Source organism: Carassius auratus, chromosome 40 (assembly GCF_003368295.1).
Source record: "Carassius auratus strain Wakin chromosome 40, ASM336829v1, whole genome shotgun sequence".
NCBI lineage: Eukaryota > Metazoa > Chordata > Actinopteri > Cypriniformes > Cyprinidae > Carassius > Carassius auratus.
Window position 1 is genome coordinate 4,999,904 of NC_039282.1, and position 22,838 is coordinate 5,022,741.

Sequence of the window (22,838 nt, forward strand, 5' to 3'; positions counted from 1 at the left end):
GAGTTTGGCGCAAATTATTTGTCACTCTAAACTCGCTGACGGAACAGATGCCAGTGCAGTGGTTGTCTCGAGGACTTTTATTTTGAAATGACTGCACTGCAGCTGAACGTGAGTCATTTCCTGTGGCTGCTGTGGCTTACTACTGCTTCTGTCAGGACGGTAGAGTGGGTTGCAGGTATGACTGTGTCCCTTCACTTTACCTCTGTTATGACTCTTTTCTCTCTTTTTAGCCTAAGAGTATGTAAACCTCACTATATAATCGATGCTGAGTCTCAAATCAATTCTAAACAGCAATAGTGGACTCGAAGCTAATTCTTGCCGGTTCATCACCCACATGGGCTGCTAGAAACCTGTAAAAGAAATCTGAAAATGGTATTTAGTTTATTTAAAATAATTGGTAACTACCCCACTTAATCAGTTGCTTATCCTTTGCTATTAAGTTATATCTTAGGTTTGCTTAAGTGCTATTAAAGGTCCTGGTACACTTGTACAGTGATTAGTGTCCTGTGATGGAAATAAATGAATACCCTGCTACTAGAATACATTAGATATTTTTGTTTGTCAGTGTCATTGATTTTAATGTTTTCTTTTCTTCTGATATTTATTATTATTATTATTATTTAAATCAGCATTTCTTAATTTATTCCCTAAAGACTAGCTACTAATCACTCAAGGTTTTCTTGAGAGGACACACCACCATCAACACTAACCAAAGTTTGATTTGGGATGTTTGTCTGCCCTCAGCAAACTCACAAAGGCCTCGGTGAGTCGTGTTTTCTCTGCTGTCATCACAGGGTTTGTTTCTGTGCGCAGGTGTCTGAACTGTAAACAGTAGTGGGAGATGGCTGCAAATGGAGCAGAATGTGAACAGCCACAGAAAAGACTAGGACCCAAAGACAAGCAGAATGGCAGTTCTACAGGTTTGTTAAGATGATTTAATCACGTACCTGCTGGCAGCCACTGTGTAACCCTCAGATGAGCTAATCAAGGGTCAGGACCAGAGATAAAACATCCTATGGACATGCCCTAGTTACACTAATAGATTGATCTGTCTTCATTGATCTTAAAGGATTAGTTTCCCCAAAAATTAGCTGAAAGTCGTCTCACCCTCAGGGCTTATGAGATGAAGATGAGTTTGTTTAATCAGAACAGATTTGGAGAAATGGTACCAATGGATCCTCTGCAAGTTGTTTTGACATATAATTGAATTATATTTTGAAAGCTTGTGGATTGTACCCACAGATTCATCTCTGAGAGAGAGAAAGCAGCAGGACAGGGAAGAGCGGCTTTCTTTAGTGATGTGGAAGAGGCCTTTTACCACACTACAGTATTTCTTCATAGAAACCCTCATTACCCTGAAAGAATGGACATGGAAGTAAGCGTTCAGTTTTTTTATCGTACATTCATAATTCTAAGTGTCTTTTATATATAGTTTAAGGAAAGTTTAACCTAATTATTTGCACCTACCCTTGTATGGTGAAGTTAAATTCCTACTGATGCTTAAAAAGTGAAAATGTCACCCAGCGATATATTTACAAGTGTCTTTCAGGATTCTTTTTTTTTAAATGAAGAATAAGAAATTTATACTTTTATGTAGCAAGGATGCATTAAATTGATGGAAAATAACATGAAGACATTTAAAGTGTTACAAAACATTTCTATAAAAAAAAATGCTGTTCTTTTAAAAGCTCTGTTCATCAAAGAATCCTGAAAAAAGTGCAATCTCAGTTTCCATAAAAATGTCAAGCAACTGTTTTGCAGCATTGCTGAAAGTAATTTTAATTTTAATTTTTCTTGAGCAGCAAATCAGCATATTAGCATATTAGAAAGATTTCTGAAGGATCATGTGGCACTTAAGACTGGAGTTATTGAAAATTCTGCTTTACCATCACAATGATAAATGACATTTTAAAATGCTTTGAAATATAAAAATGTATATGTATGTGTATATATATATATATATATATATATATATATATATATATATATAATTATGTATTTATTAACAGGCTTTGGCAGAGAAGAGGTGTGGTATTTTTGGCCGTAGTCCTATTTTCACTTTTCTCAATGGCTTACTCAATAGAAGGAGAACATCAACAGGTGAGCTCAGGGGCCTATACAGTATTTATAGGGTTCCCACGGGGTCCTTGAAATCAATTCAAGTTTATTTGTATAGCGCTTTTTACAAAAAAATCCTTAAAAGTTTGTGAATCTGAAAAAAAAATCTACATTGATACAGGTCCTTGTATGTTCTTCAATTTATTTATTGCAAGAAGTTTCTGGAAAAAAATCCATGTTCCCTCTGGTCCACTAATGTGTTATTTCGCCAACATTTCATGGCCTATGCATAGAAGCTTGCTTGATTTAAATTCGTTACGCACATTTACATGTTACGTTAAGTGTTTCGCAATCCTGCCCGCTTCCTGCAAACATTCTTATATTGCATAATTTTCGTGCATCAGGGATTTTTATTTAAATCTCTCTCTCCTCATCCTGTGATCAGTCAAATCGTGTTGAATGCAAGGCCTGCTTAACACTTAACACTGATTACTGTCAGACTTTCAGAATCCTTCTTCACTTGAATTAAGAATATAATCATTTAATTGTTTAAAGCCTCAAAAATCTGACTTTAGCAGCTCTTTTTACTTTGAGATCTGAAGATATAGTGTAATAGCCATGATACTGTTTTTGAAATCAAATCTTTGCATATCCATGACAGGAAACACTAGCATCAAACAATGCCTTGGAAAAAAAAGAAAGAAAAAAAATCATACACATAAACCAAAATAAGAAATAAAACAGTTATTTACCATTAACATTTTTATTCATTATCAACATTTTCATTCATTAACATTTTCATAAGTAACTGTAATTTAATTATACTTTTTTTTTCTCCTTCTCAGTAGCCTAACTGTAACCGATTACAGTTGCATTTATTTTGTAATGAAATTACGTATTTTAGTTAGACCTACATGTAGTTCCTCCCCAAAACTGGTCAGATCTGATGATAAAATCCCATGCATGGGCGTGTTGTAATGGAAATGGCGGATGAGGGACGAAACAGGGGCGTCAAAAAGAGGGCCAAAACCTGACGTCCTCAAAACATTGCTTTTGCCGTGATACTGCAGGTTACACCAGCAACATGTCCGTGGACACTGCAGACTAGCGGTTTGCATGTGTACAGCACATCTACGCAGACAATGACGCAGAAGTATAAATGAAAACTGACGCATAGCCCACGGTGTAGGTCCAACGCAGAAGTATGAATCAGCCTTTAGCTGTGTTTATGATCAATATGCGTGACTGTGACTGTAAAATATATACTTTAGGTATGGAAATGGCATGTTTTGATATTTGGGATATGGTCATTGCACAAATTTAACCACCAACCAACCACACCCCAGCCCCCCGCCCCGCCCCGCCCACACCCACTGTCCTCTTTTTGGAAAACTAAAATACGGTCAATATGGTTCATGCACACACAAAACTACTAAGATGGTACCTTTATGTTTCACAGACACACCCAGAAATGAATGTTGCATTGCTTTGCTTTGCTTGTAAAGATAATGGAAACCCATGAGGCTAGAAAAACTTAAAAGCATATTCATATGTCTTAAAACTTCTGGTTACACGATCCTAAGCTCTTTTCAGTAAGATCCATGCAAAAGTTCATTTTAAATCATTTTAGAATACAGCATAGGATGTACTGAATATTCTTCAGTTTCATGCAAAACAGAAATACAACAAATACAATATCAGATCTCTGGCCAATTTTTGTTGTTGTTGCATAGTTGTGTTTGACATAAAAACTGTAACAATGTATCTTACAAGATAACACAATGTAACCCTGCTCTCACTTGAAATGTGTCCCCACATTAAGTCCTTGAATTTGAGGGTATTGGACATGTAAAGTCCTTGAAAGGTCCTTGAATTTGATGTTAATCAAGGTGTGGGAACCCTTGTATTTACCTACTGCTTTGATCTCCATTTAATAGCCAGAATTGTTGTATTGTTAATGTAATTGAATTATTGTAATCTTTTTAAGATCAGAGTCTTTCCTAAGCTTCTGTAAGGTAGTCATTTGGTTTGTATTTACTCACATGCTTTACTAGTGAAATGATTACTGTGAAGCGTCTTGATTCTTGATGAATTTACAGTGTTTGTATTGTTTGCAGTATGTACAGTACCTGGAGAAGAAGTTCCTGTGGTGCGCCTACTGGGTAGGCCTGGGTATTTTGTCTTCGGTCGGTCTTGGCACTGGACTGCACACTTTCCTTCTTTACCTGGTGAGACTTCTGGACTGCTGCATATATGCATGTGTATGTGTGCCAGCAGTTTAATCAACCTTTAGGAGTCTACAAGCATATCCTTGACCTCAGTGGTTTACAAACATGGTCTGAAAACCTCCCATGGGGTCTTTACATAGAGTACAGGCAGATATTCCCTTAAAGTAACTGTCAGGGGCCGTCAGTCAAAAGGGAAGTGTATTTGTGGTCGATGTTCCACTGAAGTATATTAATAGTGTGACAGTGAAAGCATGTGCTCCTCTGCTTCTCTACAGCAGATCTCGTAATCAGAACCTTTCACCAGTTTCCACTGACTCAGACCGAACTGCGAGACCGTGGTCAGTAGTATCCACTTCCACTGGCTGTGGTAAAATCACACCCCTTCTTTTTTTTTCGCCAGAGAACTCTAGTACTTTGTGCTCCGTTTGTTTTGCATGGGTGGCATTGTGAAAGAATGGGATGTGAAAGTGCAGATATGCACAATGTTTCACCACCAGACTTATGTACAAAGATGAGCATTTTTCACGTCAAACTGAATGTTTAGCTTTTGGAATTTTTGAAGGACAAAAACTGTAGAGACAGAGAAGCACACACAAAATAATTATCATCATAATATATGTTTTTTTAGAGCTGTCAGAAGTAATGATAACAACTTATTTTTAGTTTTATTCACATAGCATAACTTTAAGAGGGGGGAAAATACACTTCAGCATTTTCCAGATAATATTTTTATATTAAGTAGTAGAATGACAGTATAAAAGCCAGAAATTACATTCATTGTACAACATGGTCTTTCATAGTCTACAGTTTGAAATTTTGGAGTTTGAAAGAAGTTCTCTCCCCAATCAAATTGTATTATTGTAATTTAAAGTAATTATTTTCTATTTGAATATGTTTTCAAATGTAATTTGATGCAAAGCTGAATTTCCAGCATCATTACTCCAGTCTTCGGTGTCACATGATCCTGCAGAAATCACTCTAATCTGCTGATTTGCTGCTCAAAAAAAATATTTCTTATTACTATCAATGTTGAAAAAAAGTTGAGCAGCTTAATATTTTTTTGGAAACTGATTATTTCTTATTTGAAATTATTTTATTGTAACGTTAAGAAATCCTTTGCTGTCATTTTTTAATCAATTTAATGCATCCTCCTAGTTGAATAAAAAAAGATTATTCATCAAGGATGAATAAAAAGAGTTTGAGAAGTGGCTTGTGTCAGGTTTCCGAGTCTGGGAAATGAACTCAATTTCAGAGAGTAACCAGATAAAACACTGTCATGAGCTCATTTCTCTGAGAAGAGACTAAAAAGTGGTCCTGACTGACTGACATCACCTCCGCCTGTACAGATCCCAGCAGTCTGCAGAGGAACCGAAGATCAACAGTTAGACTGGGTTTAGGTTTAACAGGCTTTTTAGTGCAGGTTTTGGTATCTTGTTGCTTTACGGTCATAATAAAGCAACTTTTGAAGTGAGAAAATAAAGGTTTCCGTACCACTTGTTTCATCTGTTGAATGTTTTCTTCTGGATTAAGTTTGATTTGAATGGATCAGTTCACTAAACGGTTCCACCTGAATCATTCCTGTTTCCTTCGGGTAAGCAAGGTTAATCATGTGTTCAAAATGCTAGACGTGGTGTATTGTCCAGTCTTCTCTCCCACGTATAATCCCCCACAGACTGACCGACCGACGGTGGGAATGAATGACATCAATGTCTGTTTTCACTTAGCAAATGAATTGTCATTCAGAAGCTGTTGCAGTTTTTCCATCGCACTGTATTGAGGCCACAAGATTTTCGACCTTGCATTGAACCACAATGTTTAACGTACTTTGTCAACGGACAAGTTTTTATTTTACTTGCTGAAGAACTAATCTAAGAAATGTATCGAGTGGTGCATGTGCCAGCGCTCATAGAAAAGAAATGTTCATGCTCACCTGAAGTATTATTTCAGTCTGTAAACATGGGATTGCATCATTTCCTCCAGGGTCCACACATAGCTTCAGTCACCCTGGCTGCATATGAATGCGGCTCTGTGAATTTCCCCGAGCCGCCCTACCCAGCTCAGATAGTGTGTCCGGAGGAGGAGGTCCTGCAGGAGAGCATCACACTATGGACCATCATGTCGAAGGTTCGCCTGGAGGCCTGCATGTGGGTGAGTGTTTTACAGCGCACTCTTTCCCCATCGACTACTAAAGCTGCTCACTTAAGGCACTCGCAGACGTCAGAACTCTTGCCAAGTGTAAAAAGCGATCATACTAGATTTTGTGGACATATTTCAGACCCTGCGACAAGTACGACGTCACCATCTCGGTTTAAAAAAAAAAATAAAAATAAATAATTAAACGTTCAAATGATTTATTGAAATATATAATAATTGAAATTTATATACAAATATTTTGTAGCTTTACAATGTACAGCAGAATATATTTAAAATATAGCAAATATCTTTGTAATAAAATGTTGATAATTTATAAGAGTGAATATTTTGATATTTTTGATATTATAAAAAAATATATATATGTGTGTGTGTGTGTGTGTGTGTAAAAATTTGTTCATGATTTATAGTATATTTATAACAAAAATGTATATTATAAAAGTATTACTATAATATTATTATTTGTAATTTTAATATAATTGTGTATACATAATTCATTGTTTATTTATATATAATACACTATTTACAATACAATATAATATTAATAATTTGGAACAGATCTATAATATAAAATCTGTGAATTTATAATAGATATAATTATAATTAAGTAGATTTAAATTATTATTTTTTTGTTAACATATATTATATTATATGTGTATATATTTATATATACACACACACAGAATAGATGTGTATCCTCCTTGTTTGATTATCAGAAGATAATCAGTGAAAGTCTTTTGCACATATGCCTATGTTCTCAAAAACCTAGTGTGATCATCCCAACTTCAAGAAGCTTTGTTTGTGAAGACTTGCAGAGCTGAGAAGAATCACACATTGTGTCCCCGTTAGGCTCATCATTTGTGACTGCATTTGCAGGGCGCAGGCACAGCTATTGGAGAGCTGCCTCCTTACTTCATGGCACGGGCGGCACGGCTGTCTGGAGCAGATCCTGATGATGAAGATTATGAGGAATTTGAGGAGATGCTGGAGCAGGCACAGAGCCCACAGGTCTGCATCTCATGTCCAAACCTTCCCCTTCATACAGACAGCAGCTCCTTTTGATCTTCATCAGGGGCTCCTCTAGATGTTCAAAGCTTAACTAACCATTTCCTTCCAGTGGTCATGCCTTTATGAAGCCGACAGTGATGCCCCCCGTGAAGCAGCAGATACTGTATCCTGTTAGAGGGAGGTGTTCCAGTGTCTCATTCCCATGAGGCCTCACTATTGTGGTTCACTTATGCGGGTCACATGATTTCTTGGAAGGGCTCTCCCCTGACTTCCAGTAAACCCCTTGAGCAGCGGGTGACTCAGAGTCAGAGCTTCCTTTTAATCACGGCCTTTTAGTGTCTAAGTGGACCCCACATGGTCTGCGTCTTCACACAAAGATTTTTAATTGGAGGAATTTAATATGGTGTGCTGCACCTCAGAGTTTAGTGATTAATCAGCGAAATGTCACTTTTTTTCTGTTGCACATAAAAGTATTTATTTTAAATAACTTTTTTTTTTGTATAATATTGACTTTTTCTTTGTCATTTTGCCTTATTATTGTACAGTAACTGAAAGTTGAATTTCAGAAATTGTTCTGCTGAAACAATATACAATAAACACGTTTTTTTATGTAAACAATTAATGAATATAATGCATAATAGTACTGATATTTATTTTTGAATTTATACAATTGTTCCTAATTATTTAATATTTTTTATGTAATTTTAGATTTTAAATAAACTATTAGTTTATTATTTACAATATTAAGTCCGATTTATATAGCAGTATAAGAAGTCATGTAGCTCCCAAGACCAGTTGTCCATTTTAAGCCCAAATATTTTATCAAGATCTTTTTTTTTTCACTTTTCTTACAGGATTTTGCAACAAGAGGCAAGCTTGCAGTGCAAAACATGGTGCAGAAAGTGGGATTCTTTGGAATTCTAGCTTGCGCCTCTGTAAGTATCAATCTTGAACATTTTTGTCCTTTTTATCTCATATTTCTGATTATTTTCCTCACAATTCTGAGATATTAACACAGAATTGTGAGAAATATTATATTGCAATAAATAATCTTTTCTGAGAAGGAAAGTCTGAATTATGATTAAAACTTTAACTTTTAATGCGGAAACAAAAAAACTAATGTGAAATGCAAACTCAGTCAAAATTGCAAGATGTGGGGGAAAAAAAAGTCATAAATGAAAGAAGTTGCAATTAGTTGCAAAATATTTTTTTTATGTGTATACATTATATGATTAGCTTCTAAATATAAAATCTTTCAAGAGCCATTAATGCAATGTCTCTATTAACCCTATAATTTTTTTTTATTTATAAAATGCAGTTATTTTTGCTTATTTTATAATTCCATATTTCACATGTAAGTGGTTTACAGTTGCGTATCCAGGGAGTGTGTTTGTTGTGAATAAGCAGTTGATATTCTGAGTTCACCATGCATTTTCCAGTATAGTATCTCTCAGTGCTTACAATGTTTCTCAGATCCCAAATCCCTTGTTTGACCTGGCTGGAATCACCTGCGGTCATTTCCTGATTCCCTTTTGGACCTTCTTTGGTGCAACTCTCATCGGAAAGGCCTTTATTAAGATGCACATTCAGGTATGCAGCGAGTGCAAAAACAAATGCCTGTTACACATTTATGAAGCACTTCCAAACTGAAGTGTTTTGCTTTTTGAGTGAGTCATAACTAATGATGATTCTCATAAATATCAAAGCAATTTTTCTGTTGACCAGTGCCATTAGATCATCTTTGCATGTACCTCCCCTGCGACTTAAATGTTGACTCAGCTGATTGTAGACAGCGGCGCATCTGATATCTTCAGATCTGCTTATTTCATCCAGATGATCAGATCATGAACATGAGCGAGTCGGTGATCTCACCGGGTGTCACATGTCTCACCACGGAGTTATTGTCTCCCTGTCTGCCCCAGCCTTGAGGAACACGCTGTTGATTCATTGTCTAACAATGTTTATCTGCTTTTTGCTTCTCTACAGAAACTGTTTGTTATCATAACATTCAGCAAGCACATAGTGGAGCAGATGGTCTCTCTGATCGGGTGAGTAACGACACCGGCGTGAGATGAATATGGACACAATGTGTGACCGATGGTAAACTACAGCGAATAAACAAGAACACATTCAATTAAAGCAGTTGTGCACATTCTCAAGATGGATTTGTTCACTTTCGGCTTGAAGAGTGGCAGGTCAAAATGCTTCTTAGGCATATAAGAATAAATGTATTATAAGTAATTTACTTTTGCACATTGAATGAAACCGTTGAGTGAAAATAATATATAAAAATTACTGTTAAAAGGTTTTGGGGTCAGCCATTATTTTTTTTTTTTATTAATACTTTTATCAAGCAATGATGCATTAAATCGGTAAAAAATGACAGTAAACGTGTATATATATATATATATATATATATATATATATATATATATATATATATATATAGAAAAATGATATATATACATGCATATATATATATATATATATATGTATATATATATATATATATATATATATATATATATATATATATATATATATATATATGTGTATATGTGTATATGTATATATATATATGTATATGTATATATGTATATGTATATATATATATGTATATGTATATATGTATATGTATATATATATATGTATATATGTATATATATATGTATATATATATATATATGTATATATATCATTTTTCTTAATGTATTACAAAATTATTGAGCATCAGGTCATCATATCAAAATGATTTCTGAAGGATTGTGTGACACTGAAGACTGGAGTAATGATGCTGAAAATTCAGCTTTGCATCACAGGAATACATTATATTATAAAATATATAGCTCTTTTAAATTTTAGTACTATTTCACAAATATTACTGTTGTTGCATTTTCGATCAACTAAATCCAGCCTTGTTGAGAATAAGAAACTTGTTGTTGTTTTTTTTAAACGCGCACAAAAAAACTAGTGTATAGATGAAAATAAAGAACAGTTCTTTACCTATAAGAAAGAAATGTCATTGTGCATGTAAATGCACAAAAGGAAACCAAAAAAACGGATCTAGCAGGGTTCATTGAACTCTTTCATGAACTGTGGGCAGCTTATTTTAATGCATGCATGCAGCCCCCTTTCACACCGGCAAGATTCATACCATTGTTTAGTCTGAATCATCTATAGAGACACATATAGTTTCTGTTCCTCCATACTGACATATAGGACATGTGAAGGGCTGAATCTGTCCAGGTCACATGGTTCACTCCAAAATCATAAAGGAAGAAGAAATCATGTTGCTTAATCTGATCCTATTTTAAGACCATTAAGATTTTTTTCCATATCATGGCATTAAAGTGCATCAGAGCTCAAAGGTAAAACCCAGGGGGAGGGAAGATATGCTTAATTGTTATTTAAAATAAATCTTAAAAACATGTTGTTAAGACTTTATCATCTCGGTATCATCTTTATAATGTGTTTTTTTTCTTCATTTGATTCTAGAGTGAAATGAGACCTTGAGATACACCAACACTATATTAGCATCGCATACTGAAGCCACTTATTAGTAAGCCCAAGTCATCTTCACCATTTATGGCGATGTCTGTGGGTTCAGCATGAGATGCTCTCAGAATTGAGATGATGTAGAAGAGTGACTCAAAAGAAGAGATGTGGTCTCCATGTTGGAACTTTAAACGGCACTCTAAAGTAAAAATGAAACTACTATTTAACTTTGAAGGAGGAAAGACATTTATAGCTTTATAATCAAGCCACATCGAAAGCACTTCCTAATTACGATTGAAGAATGCAGTCAGCATGTTTCGTCACATGATTGAGACTAGATCCTTTGAATCTGATGTGCTGCTCAGACTCGAGGTTGTTAATCAACAGTTCTTGTGGTGAGCTCATGTGATTGAGACCAGCAATGTTCAGACTATATATTGTGGTTGCTTTCAATAGCATTTCTGTGCTTTTTGATCTAATAAAGATATGATAATTGCATCTTAAACTGTGAAGATATGTGGTGCAGAAGTATTCTAATTGATCCTACATGATGGTTTGGCTTCACTGACATTGACACCCACCCAAAACTGGGCGGTTCTTTCTACATTGCAGTGATGACACAATATTGAGTCACTTCCTCATTAATTGCTTTAGAGCAGTTCCTACAGAAGCCTGGCTGTTATAAATGAGGCTTCAGAGAGCTTCTGTCTCATTGTGCTGGAGGTTTCACTGGAGGACAGCGGTTGGGGGATCTGGTGGAGTTCCTGGTAAGGCTTTGCTAATCATATCTTTGTTTTTCGGACAGTATTATCCCTGGAATCGGAGCATCTCTTCAGAAACCTTTTAGGGAGTACTTGGAGGCCCAGAGAGCCAAGCTTCATAACCCAGCGGGCGATGGAGCAGCAGCAGTAAGAATCAACCAATGATTCCTCATTTAATTTAATTTACTTTTTTTTTTTTTAAGTTTAATTTAATATATAAAAAAAAAAGTTTATTCTCATTCAATTTATTTCTCACATTTTATTTAATTTTTTTACTTTATTAAGAAACCTTTTTCTTGATTTTAAAAGCATTAAAGGCAAACTTAATTTGGCCCCAAAATCCTAAGTAATTCAGATTTTTTTTTTTTATATAATAATTTTTTTATGGAAGAAAACAAAAACAAATTAAACAAATTAGACTTATTTTTGAATGGTATTTCTTAATCCTTGAAATTTAATTTTGTCCAGAAATCTTCATTAAGTTTTTTATTTTTTTTATTTTTTATCGTATTTCTTAATTCTAAAAATATAAAAGAAAAATTTTATATGGCCCAAAATCTTCATTTAGTAATTCAGATTAAAAATATAAATATATATTTCTTGATGACAAATGAATAAAAATATGAAAGAAATTTTATATCGCCACAAAATCTTTATATATATATATATATATATATATATATATATATATATATATATATATATATATATATATATATATATATATATATATATATATATATATATATATATATATATATATAATTTAAAATATATCTTAATTCTAAAATGTAATGTAGCCCAAATGTCTTTTCAGATTAAAAAAAAAAAATTCAATAATTATGTATTTATACTTTTTTTCTCTCTCTCTCTCTCTCTGTGCAGGGTGAAAGCTGGCTCTCATGGGTTTTTGAGAAAGTTGTGCTGGTCATGGTGTGCTACTTTATTCTGTCCATTATTAACTCCATGGCACAGAGCTATGCCAAGCGTCTCCAGCAGAAGCAGTACTCAGAGGAGAAAACAAAATGACGGACTCAAAGAAAAACATCTCACGCTCCTGTTATGGAACCTACGAAATATCGAAGCTAAAACTACATGAGCACTGATTTATGTGCGCTTCTGTATGTTAATGTTCATTCAGATCCCTTTAGTTACACGGAGTCCCTCTTCATTTGTCTGTAGTGTGCTCGGCTATTTAAAATCAGATTAACATCAACAGAACCGAGGTAGTCTAGCTGACAGGCTGTGTGGAGTCAGATTCGTTGCAATGCCTTATGCAACATTTGGAGGTCATGCTTCCATTGAAGTGAATAGATTTATTTAATTTCTAACATACAGGTATGGATGGGCAGGGTCTGCTTTGTGTTTGGAATTTTCAGAGATAGTTTTTTTTTTTAATCAATATTGATGTCATTTTGTATTTCTTTAACTGTTTGAAGCGGACCGCAATATCAACTCAGATCATTGTGCTTTTTCAGTGGGTTGCACATCTTGTAAAATAATGTTTTGACTATGCGAACATGATGTTTATTCTCCGGTCTTAAACCAAAATGTCACAAACTAGAGGATGTAACTTTTAACTTAAGAAAATTAAGATGTAATATTTGCATATGTTTGTGCATCTTTTTTTTTTTGACCTTTGAACTAAAACCATAAGTTGACCCATACTTTCCTCTTAAGTCCGGGCTGAAGTATTTGTGTAGCTAATTATGATTTCTCTCAAAACTATTGTTGCATAATTTGTTTGACATTAAATTCATTAATACATCTGCTGTGTTACATTTGCATCTTACGCTAAAACAAATACATAATGTAAAATCAGATCTCTGGGATCAGACCAAAGAATGACAGAAGTTGGAGGATGTGACCTAAAAGAAGGTATGTGGAAGATTATCTATGTCTATCTGCTCACATACTGTATATAAACTTTGAGAAGTGTCCCGTTTCAGTGTGTTCTGCTCATCCAGTCGCAAGTGTCCCATTCTGTCAGCTAGCTTATCAGACTGGTGTTGGCTGGATATTATATGGCAACATCACTTTGATAGGCTGCCTGAAATTTTGGGTTTAGTCACCATATGCATATTTTCAGGCTGAATTTTGTGCTAGAAATGTTCAGCTGATATATTTACTAACTAGTGAATGTGCTCTGCAGTGTACTATGGATCTGAGTATCTAAAGGAGGTTTTCCTCAAGTAAGCAGATCATATGTGAACATAATTAACTGAAACTTGCAAACTGTTGATTTGTTTCTCATTAAATTGAATTGTTTATTTAAGAGAGTAAATATGTTATCTATCAAGATCCGGTTTCATTTTGTAACTAATAAACTTTTTTTCAGTTTGTAATGGCTATAAAGTTTTTCTGCTGTAGTTTTTTCCACAATAAACTAGTTTCCTCCTTACATCGTTTGCCACTTATTTAAAAATTAACATTAAAGCTGCAGTCGGTAACTTTTGACGCTCTAGCGGTTAATAAACAGAACTGCTTGCGTCTTGCGGAAGAACATCGTAGCCGGAACTACTTCTCTCTGTTTATGTCAATGAAGAATCACAAAGGTACTGGGTTACTCCGCCGCGGTACCCCCGAAGCAATCTTAAATAGTCCGAATATAAACACTTATTATAGGTGCACCCTAGTGATTCAGGGCAAGTTAAAAACACGGTTTGGAAAATGGATTCATGGTGTACTCGCATATTATATAAATTTTTCTACATTTTGAACACAAACAAAGTTACCGACCGCAGCTCTAATTGGTTGTTTTTTACCGGGAGCGCATGACTTTCTGCAAATGACAATTCGGTTGCTAAGTGATGACGTAAGAAGCGCTGCTTCCGGGTCCAAGCCTCAACTCACTTCACAGCCGTTTATGAGCACTGTTTTAGTCATATTAATCATTTAAGCTAAAGGCTTTCAAACTTACGGTATACACTACAGTCTCCATGCTCACAGCGTCCCAAACACAAATAATTTTTATATTTTTTTAATATTTATATTTTCATTTTCTGGCTATCTGGGACTTCGGTATGGAGTTAAAGGTTAAGATTATAACTTTTTCGCTAATATTCTATCACACTGTGAGTTTATATTAGCACCTTTTGTTGTTTTCTCATGGTAACTTTTTTTTTTTTTTTAATTAACATTTTGTCAAAATACAATTTTAAAACGTAAACCAAGTTGAATCAATATACAGCTTCATAAATCTGATCTTAACAAGAACAAAATAAGAGACAGGAAAAGATCTGAAATAAAATAGAAAAAATAAATAAATAAATAAATAAAAAACACATAGATACATAATTGAAAAACACTTAGGGGTCTGCATTAAAGTTAAAATAATGAAATAATTTGATTGTTTTGTTTAATTTGTTTTCTCATGGTAACTGATAGAGCATTTGGACAGCGCTGCTACGTGACGTCAGACTTAACAAGCGAATAGGACCACTGGGAGGAGCCAGAGGAGCTTGATTTTTTCACAGATTATCTCTCTCATATTCTACTTTCAGGACATAATGACAGGTTCAACAAATATGTAAAAATATATATTTTTTACAAAAGTTACCTACTGCAGATTTAAGCCATAATTACTTTCGGTTTAGGAGAATATTTTTTTATGGTAAAACCTTGGACGGGGCCATTATTGAACAAAACTTCTCAGTGCAAATTCAGTTGCATCATTGTATTGAAGGGTTTCCTGTGGCTTGCAAACATAGCTGTTGTAAGATGAATGAATTTCCAGCTGCACGTGCAGATTCTTTCAGGATGTTTTCTGTATTTGGGTCCGTCCATCTTTACAGAATGTTTACTTCAGTTGTGAGACAGTTTCTACAGTCTTTCTCCGTGATATACAGTGACGTTTACGATTTCTAATCCTATAGTAATTTATATTTCACATAAAGGTTTATAATCCTCTGAGCTACAGAAGGTTGAGTTGATAAGACATGCAGATATTTGCACCTTATCAGTAACAGTCAGCTCTGTAAGTGATTATTTTACCATAAATTTATTTAACAATATTACGTACATCTTGTTAATCCGATAACGAAAAGGGAAATTATAATAACAAATTATTAGTGTTGAGTGTGAAGTTTATTATGAGCAGACATTTCTTTTTTTTAATATTCAACCAACTCAGTGATATGTAATCATAAATATCAAAGAAAGATGTCATAAATATCAAAGAAAGATGGAAAAATTCACAAACAAATCTATACAAAAAACAGACACTAAATACACAATTGTAATTTGTACAATAAACAATCATTTTAAAACTCAACAAACCTCTTATTACTAATAACAACGGCAATATATATATATATATATTTTTATTTATCCGCCTTATTCACAAAATTTTTCTTTAGGATAAATGGGTGACAGTAAAGTAGTAGAAGGTTAATACTTTATTTATTTACTTTTTATTAATTCCGATAATCTTTTAATAATTCAAGTTGGCACAATCCTTACCAAATCTAACACTTGAAGACATTTATATATAACTAATTCCCAGTCTAAAGATGGTTTCGGTAGGGTCTGTGCTTACTTCAGAATCAGAAAAATCACATTACTGAGAAATGAAAACTAAGAAATGTAAAGAAAAGGTGGAGTAGGGATGACGATTATATAGCGAGATTAGATGAATATACTTTTAACAGATTAGATGAATGTACTTTTAACATATTTTCAAATCAAATAGAAAATATCTGTTATATATTTACAACTTTGAAAGTCCGAAATAAAGATTTTTTCACAAAACTATATTGGCCTATATTAAGAAATGTAATTTTCTCCAGGGTCAGGTAAAGGCACATCATTATCACAATCTTTCTGATCAGGTAAATCAGAGATGTGTGTAGCTGGAGATGATCTGTTCTAGTGCCGTAAAACTGTCCAGAAAATCCTCCTCACAGATTCCAAACTTTGTATACTGATGAACATAGGCCCTACAGGAGAAATGATCAGTAAAAAAACAATACAATAAAAACAACTATAGAATTCTGTCTGGTGTTAATGTTACTGTATTTCTCACCTTGATGCAAACATGTTCCAAGCTTTCCTGACTATATTGTCCAGGGGTTTCAAAAGGGACTGGTTGTTACTGACCAAAGTGGCAGACTTTTCATATCCATTGAAGGCTACAGGAGAGGTCCATGTGCTGAAACTATTTTCTGTTTTAAGCCACGGCACATATAACGCAGGATCCCTAAAACCATCTGTTGATTTAAGTATTCTACATGTTAGTTACTATACTTCTAAAACTTTAAAATGTTGCTCCAATTGCAAGTACATGCATGTGTACTCCATGTACACTACGTCAGCTCTCTTAGCATGCTATATATATATGTTATGTGAATGTTAAAGGGACAGTTCACCCCCTTCATTTACTGACTTTCATGTCATTCCAAACCTGTGCGAGTTTCTTCTGTTGAACAAAACTGACTACAATCTTATGAGAAAAAAAATACTATGGAGTGGAAGTCAGCAACTTTGGTTACACGCATTCTTCAAAATATCTTCTTTTGTGTTATCAAAAGAAAGAAATGCCATGAGAGTTAGTAAATGATCACAATTTTTCATTTTTAGGCGAACTATCGGTTTAATGAATGAAAGTATCTTGGAGATCTGCTTACCTGTGACCGCAGTAGACACATCTTTCCCCCGTAGTATCAGAAGATTAGCAAGTGATAAATTGAAACTTTTCTGCCTGCTGTTTGTTCCACTCTCTCCTGCAGATGTGACTGCTGACGGGGCGCTGACCGTCCAGTCGATTCCTTCAAGAAAGAGTGTTACCTTATTTTCCGGACTATAAGTCGCACTTTTTTTTCATAGTTTGGCTGGTCCTGCGACTTATAGTCAGACTTATTTCTCAAAATTAATTTGACATGAACCGAGAGAAATGAACCAAGAGAAAACATTACCGTCTCCAGCCGCGAGAGGGCGCTCTATGCTGCTCACTGCTCCTGTAGCCTACACTGAAGACATAGGGCATTTCTCAATACCAAGTTTGCAGAGTCTGGACTTCCATTCTTCCGAGTTTGGACTTGCCAAGTTCGACTCAGAAGAACGAACTCTCGAGGGCGGAAGGACGCGAGTCCAGTCATTCTACAAATGGAATGGCAGCGTAATTGATAGCGTCACTTAGCATGCAGTAGGCCTGCATGCTTTACTTGAATTAACTTTATTTTCAATATATTAAATATATTACTATTAAAAAAACGAATACGTACCTACTCTGATTTATTTTCACTATATTTTTATAATGAAATTTAATATAATATTAAACCACTGCCTCTTATTTAAAAAACTATTAAACATATTAATATGTGGTTCAGGTAACATTACTACTGTGATTTTTATATTTTCATCGTTTAAAATAAAATATGTGGAAACAAATACCTTTTTCCATGAACAATCTAGCAATAAACCCACTCCGCTACAATTTAAATAAAAAAAAAAAACGTGAAAACAATAGTATAACAAACAAACAATAGTATTTCAAAATGTATTACTAATGCTGTGTTCACACCAAACGTGAATAGAGCGTCTGGCGCGAATGATTTCAATGTAAAGTCAATGCAAAGGTGCGTTTATGCACGTCTGGAGGTCTCATGGGGCGAATGAGATGCGTTTAGCACGGCGCGGAAGACGCGAATTCGCCTCATTCGCGCGAACTGAATTCTGGGTTATGGCCCGTATCAAGTCCGCACAAGTCACCTCTCCATGCATCCTCGGAAAAAGGGGCAGATCAAGAACACATCCGGGGATTTGAACTGGACTTGGCTAGATGTGAACTTTGAATTGGAACAGTACTTGGGCAGCGACTGATAACGTTTCACAAGTCCACAAGAACACAAGTACAGACAAGTACACATATTGAGAAACGGCTATAGTGTACCCTCTCGCGGCTGGAGACGGTAATGTTTTCTCCTGGTGCTTGTTGCGACTTATACTCAGGTGCGACTCATAGTCCGAAAAATACGGTAAGTTTCACAAAACCATTCTGCAGACAATCAATGAAGTGCTATTTAAAAAAAATTAATTCTTACGTGTCATTTCAGAAAAATATCCTTCCTAATATAACATGGATATATGACATCACAGCACTCACCCTCCTCCATCCTAGCGCTGGCGATGAGCATTTGACGTAGATGCTTCAGCAGCCCAGGCCAGTTAAACACACTGTAGGCCAGAGACGTGCTGGACATCTGAGGAATGTTACACAAGCTGAGCAGTTTGTACTCGGGGTGACACACCAAAGACGTCAGTAGTTCCCCTGCAGACAGCAGATAAACACTGGTCAAAGAGTGTTATATTGACCAATGACTGTCTGAAATTAGAGAGAAACTGCGAGTCATTTGTACCTATGGGGTTTGTGCTGTAATGGCAGGGTGAATCAGCGGTATAAGCGGGCTGAAGTACACTGGCCAGCTGGTGAGCGATCACCTTATTAACGTCACTGATGGAGATGTGTTTGATGTTCATCAGCCGGCTGCAGATCGTGTGCACAGTGTCATTCTCGTGAACCAGAATAGCATCAGAGAGCTGGTAGAGGTGTGACAGCGTCAACACAGAGTTGTAGTTTTGCACGATCACCTGGAAAGAAAAAACAAAATAACAAATACAGTGATTAGAATAATAAGAGTCTATTCAAAAAAACAAAACAAAAAAACAAGTTTTTCTTTTTTTTTTTTTAAACACATGTACGTGTTAGTTCTTGAAGATGTACTCTTTGTATTCATGTTGTTTTAATATGGTTTTAACACTTTTTATTCCACTCAAGGCAAGACACCACAGGTGAAACTAATAGATATAACCAGATTTCACCAGTACAGCACATTAAAAGGTTTTGTATTACAAGTTTTGTTCTAGAGTGTTATGATTATATATGCAAAAGTGGCATAATGTAATTACATATGGACTAATTTGCATTAATATCCATAACAGGAATCTGAACACTGGATAAAGCCAGGTTTTAGATTTTTGTTTCATTTTTAATCATTTCATGTATCAGAAAATACTGTCAACAGCCCAAAAATAAAACAAATAAATAAATGAATATATGTGTGTGTGTGTGTGTGTGTGTGTGTGTGTGTGTGTGAAATAAAATGTAAGATTCTTTTTTAATAAATTATAAATCAGGCAAATTATATATGAACAAACCCCTCTTTAAATACTTTCAGAATATAGTTGGGAATACAACTGTAATGTTTGGTTTATGTAAGAGAGATATTTTTATATATATATAATAATTTTGAGAAAGTGGCCTTAAATGAAAGTGTAAATCAATAAGGTGTAATAAAATAAACAAGTATTTTTAAAATGTTTTCTTCGTTTTTACTACTTTAAAAAAGACGTGTCATTGTAAAAAGCTAAATAACCAATATCCAAATTGACCAGTGCATGAAAAAAAGTTTTGCCTGTAGTGTCTTGCTTTATGAAACCTTTTAATAATATTTATAATAATTTTGTTTTCAAAAAAGAAAATAAAAGTTTGTAAATTCATTTTTCAAGGTAAAACCTTGATTTTTTTTTCTAATAAAATATTTATTTTTCTTTTATCTTCATAAAATATAATTCAGGAATTCATCAATATCAAAAAAAATGTTTTTGAGGAGATTTTACAAACTGAACCAACTTTGCCTTTTCATGAAACGTATAGTAAAACGTATTAGCCTTGACAGTCATGACCGTTTTCAACCTGAAATTTTCGACTTTATAAACATAAAAAAAACTCATGAATTTTTAGCTCAGAAATTATAAACATTTTCATAGCAGAAGAGATGTATTCAAATCAATGTACGTATAAATTGCATGTTAAGCCATTTCTGAATAAATGAACCTTTTAATTGACCCGAACTGCTTCTGCATTACTGGCACTTTAAAATACAAACTGCTCACTACCTCGCCAGCCTCATAGGGCCATGTTACTTGATTCAGGATGAAGGAGCTGGGGTACAAGTCTCTCAAACGCTGAGTGATGTAGGTGCCCACACCAGAACCAGTGCCCCCTGCAACACTCATCATGGTGAAGATCCCAGCCAGACGATCACAGCGCTCAATCTCCATCCGCACCAGATCCTCCACAGCCTCTTCATGACGTGGTCCATGAACACAGAACCTTCAAGAGAACAGCAAGAAACTCTCAGACATGACAAACACACATTTCAACACACAGACCGAGAGCTGGCCTTCTTACCCACTCGCCCAGTTGTTTCCAGAGCCCTGCTTCTGGGAGAAATCTGCCTTGTCTCCATATCTCCAACGTCCAGATTTTGAAGCCTTGGCTATTGCTTGAGAGATCACTTTGGGCTCCATATCAACAAGCACTGACCGCGCCACAAGTTCTGTAGAACATAAAGAACTCAATAAATATCAAGTATTACAGAAGCATTGGCAGATATGAGCCTGAAGTTACCTCCAGTAGATGTCTCATAGAAGAATCTCTCATCACTGCACTGTTTGTACTTCTTTCTGTTCGCTCCATTGGAATCATCGCTTATGACACTGAAGAGCTCGTGTCCTATCTGATTCCCACACTGACCCAACTGTAAACATACAATTGACATATCGATCTATCTATCGACATGAAGCTTCAAACGATACTACAAACGCGCTGATAAAACACAAAACCTGGAAGTGTGGCTATAGCAACGGTCACCTTTTCACTCAAGGAGACGTCAGTACAGATAGACTGGATCTCAGTTTACTGTGTGGAAGGTAAAAACTACCGCGCAATATTAAATAACATTAAGACACTACATTTGAACTCTTTTAAAAAGCGGAGGATCTGAGCGAGCAGTTGAAGCGAGTCAAGGCGCGCGCATGTTTGTAGTTCGCGTCGGAGGAACTGATGCATGATGGGAGTTAGAGTCCAAAACATCAGATGGCGCACAAAACAACATTTTCGCCAAAACATGCCTACAAAAAAGATATTACATAGGAATTACAAAGAAAGCGTATTCTATTCGTTGTGATTATTTAACCAAATATGCGATGTTTTTAAAAAAGCAAATAGCCTAATGCAACCAGTCATTTTCAAGTTCTTTGAAAAAATATACAATAAAATATTTAAGTATTTATTGTCATTTGTTTGTTTTGTATTCTGATATTATTTTTATTACGGTTTTTTTATTATTGTATTTTTTTACATACAATATGTGCTTATATTATATATATATATATATATATATATATATATATATATATATATATATATATATATATATATATATATATATATATATATATATATATATATATATATTGTATTGCTTATATATACATATACATATACAGTGTTGTGCCTGAACGCGTTCATTGAACGATAGTTCATGAACTCGTTCATATTTTGGGCGAACGTGAACTGAACGTGCTGTATTACTGCCTGATGAACGTGACTGTGAACTGTGAAAAAAAAAAAAAAAGCATGCAGGCGACAGCAGCATGTAGCAAGAAGGCGTATCATCATTTAAAATAATTTCATGATGTTTATGACAAGGTCGGTGAGAATGGGAGACAAAGCATTAAAGCAACAATGGGGAAATGCTGTCCCCTCAATGCTATTGTTAACCCTGGTTGGATAAGGATTCAAAATTGGATATGAAGATGAAATCTGACGCTAGTTTCATTGTTAAAATTGATAAAATAATTGCTGTCTGTGATTCTATATGGGCTGTGGCAATAATTTTGAAAAATAATAGCTCGCACCAACATATGGAAAAAAAGAACTATGAACTAGTTCATTTTTGGAACTTAGTGAACTTAGTTCAAAATTTTGTAGTTTGAACTATGAACTGAACTAGTTCATTTTAAAATTTGTGAATTGAACTTTGAACTAGTTCATGTTGAACTTTCCCAACACTGTATATATATATATATATATATATATATATATATATATATATATATATATATATATATATGTGTGTGTGTGTGTGTGTGTGTGTGTGTGTGTGTTTGTGATATTAAATAATATAAATAAATAATATTTAAGTATTTATTGCTATTTGTCTGTTTTGTATTCTGATATTATTTTTATATAGATTATATAATAACATTATTTATATTACATTAATAATATTATTTATTTTATTTATGGGTATTGTACTCTGATACAATTATTTTTCTTTCTTTTTTTCTTTTT

General features: G+C 34.5%; 2 protein-coding genes across 4 annotated transcripts; one reads left to right on the top strand and one right to left on the bottom strand.

The window, feature by feature from the left end:
- The first annotated feature begins 23 nt into the window (after window positions 1–23).
- vmp1 (vacuole membrane protein 1) lies at window positions 24–14,102 on the top strand. 2 transcript variants are annotated; one of them, XM_026226140.1, is made up of 12 exons: window positions 24–175; window positions 814–920; window positions 1,243–1,375; window positions 2,010–2,100; window positions 4,176–4,286; window positions 6,267–6,434; window positions 7,314–7,445; window positions 8,300–8,380; window positions 8,919–9,035; window positions 9,432–9,493; window positions 11,746–11,848; window positions 12,587–14,102. In XM_026226140.1, exons 2-12 carry the CDS (start codon window positions 842–844, stop codon window positions 12,728–12,730), a joined length of 1,221 nt encoding a protein of 406 aa, XP_026081925.1. In that variant the 5' UTR covers window positions 24–175; window positions 814–841; the 3' UTR covers window positions 12,731–14,102. The 2 variants fall into 2 exon arrangements, with proteins under 2 accessions (XP_026081925.1, XP_026081926.1); XM_026226141.1 differs by lacking the exon at window positions 24–175 and adding an exon at window positions 226–372.
- A 1,983-nt stretch (window positions 14,103–16,085) lies between these two features.
- On the bottom strand, window positions 16,086–21,580 carry tubd1 (tubulin, delta 1). Of its 2 annotated transcripts, XM_026226142.1 has the most exons (8): window positions 21,111–21,580; window positions 20,892–21,039; window positions 20,597–20,813; window positions 19,057–19,288; window positions 18,804–18,968; window positions 17,326–17,466; window positions 16,725–16,908; window positions 16,086–16,638 (listed from the first exon to the last, which is right to left on the bottom strand). In XM_026226142.1, the coding sequence occupies exons 1-8, from the start codon at window positions 21,259–21,261 to the stop codon at window positions 16,536–16,538; spliced, it is 1,341 nt and encodes a 446-aa protein (XP_026081927.1). In that variant the 5' UTR covers window positions 21,262–21,580; the 3' UTR covers window positions 16,086–16,535. The 2 variants fall into 2 exon arrangements, with proteins under 2 accessions (XP_026081927.1, XP_026081928.1); XM_026226143.1 differs by lacking the exon at window positions 21,111–21,580 and having other exon boundaries at window positions 20,896–21,032.
- Between the last annotated feature and the right edge of the window lie 1,258 nt (window positions 21,581–22,838).

What these genes read in the sequence shown, in the direction of transcription:
- vmp1 (XM_026226140.1), top strand. Translation starts at nt 842, where the DNA reads ATGGCTGCAAATGGAGCAGAATGTGAACAGCCACAGAAAAGACTAGGA. An exon ending in CAGATGGTCTCTCTGATCGG is followed by an intron (nt 9,494 to 11,745) that starts GTGAGTAACGAC and finishes TTTTTCGGACAG; the next exon opens with TATTATCCCTGGAATCGGAG. An exon ending in CGGGCGATGGAGCAGCAGCA is followed by an intron (nt 11,849 to 12,586) that starts GTAAGAATCAAC and finishes CTCTCTGTGCAG; the next exon opens with GGTGAAAGCTGGCTCTCATG.
- tubd1 (XM_026226142.1), bottom strand. Translation starts at nt 21,261, where the DNA reads ATGTCAATTGTATGTTTACAGTTGGGTCAGTGTGGGAATCAGATAGGA. An exon ending in TTACAGCACAAACCCCATAG is followed by an intron (nt 18,969 to 19,056) that starts GTACAAATGACT and finishes TGCTGTCTGCAG; the next exon opens with GGGAACTACTGACGTCTTTG. An exon ending in TGGAACATGTTTGCATCAAG is followed by an intron (nt 16,639 to 16,724) that starts GTGAGAAATACA and finishes TTTCTCCTGTAG; the next exon opens with GGCCTATGTTCATCAGTATA.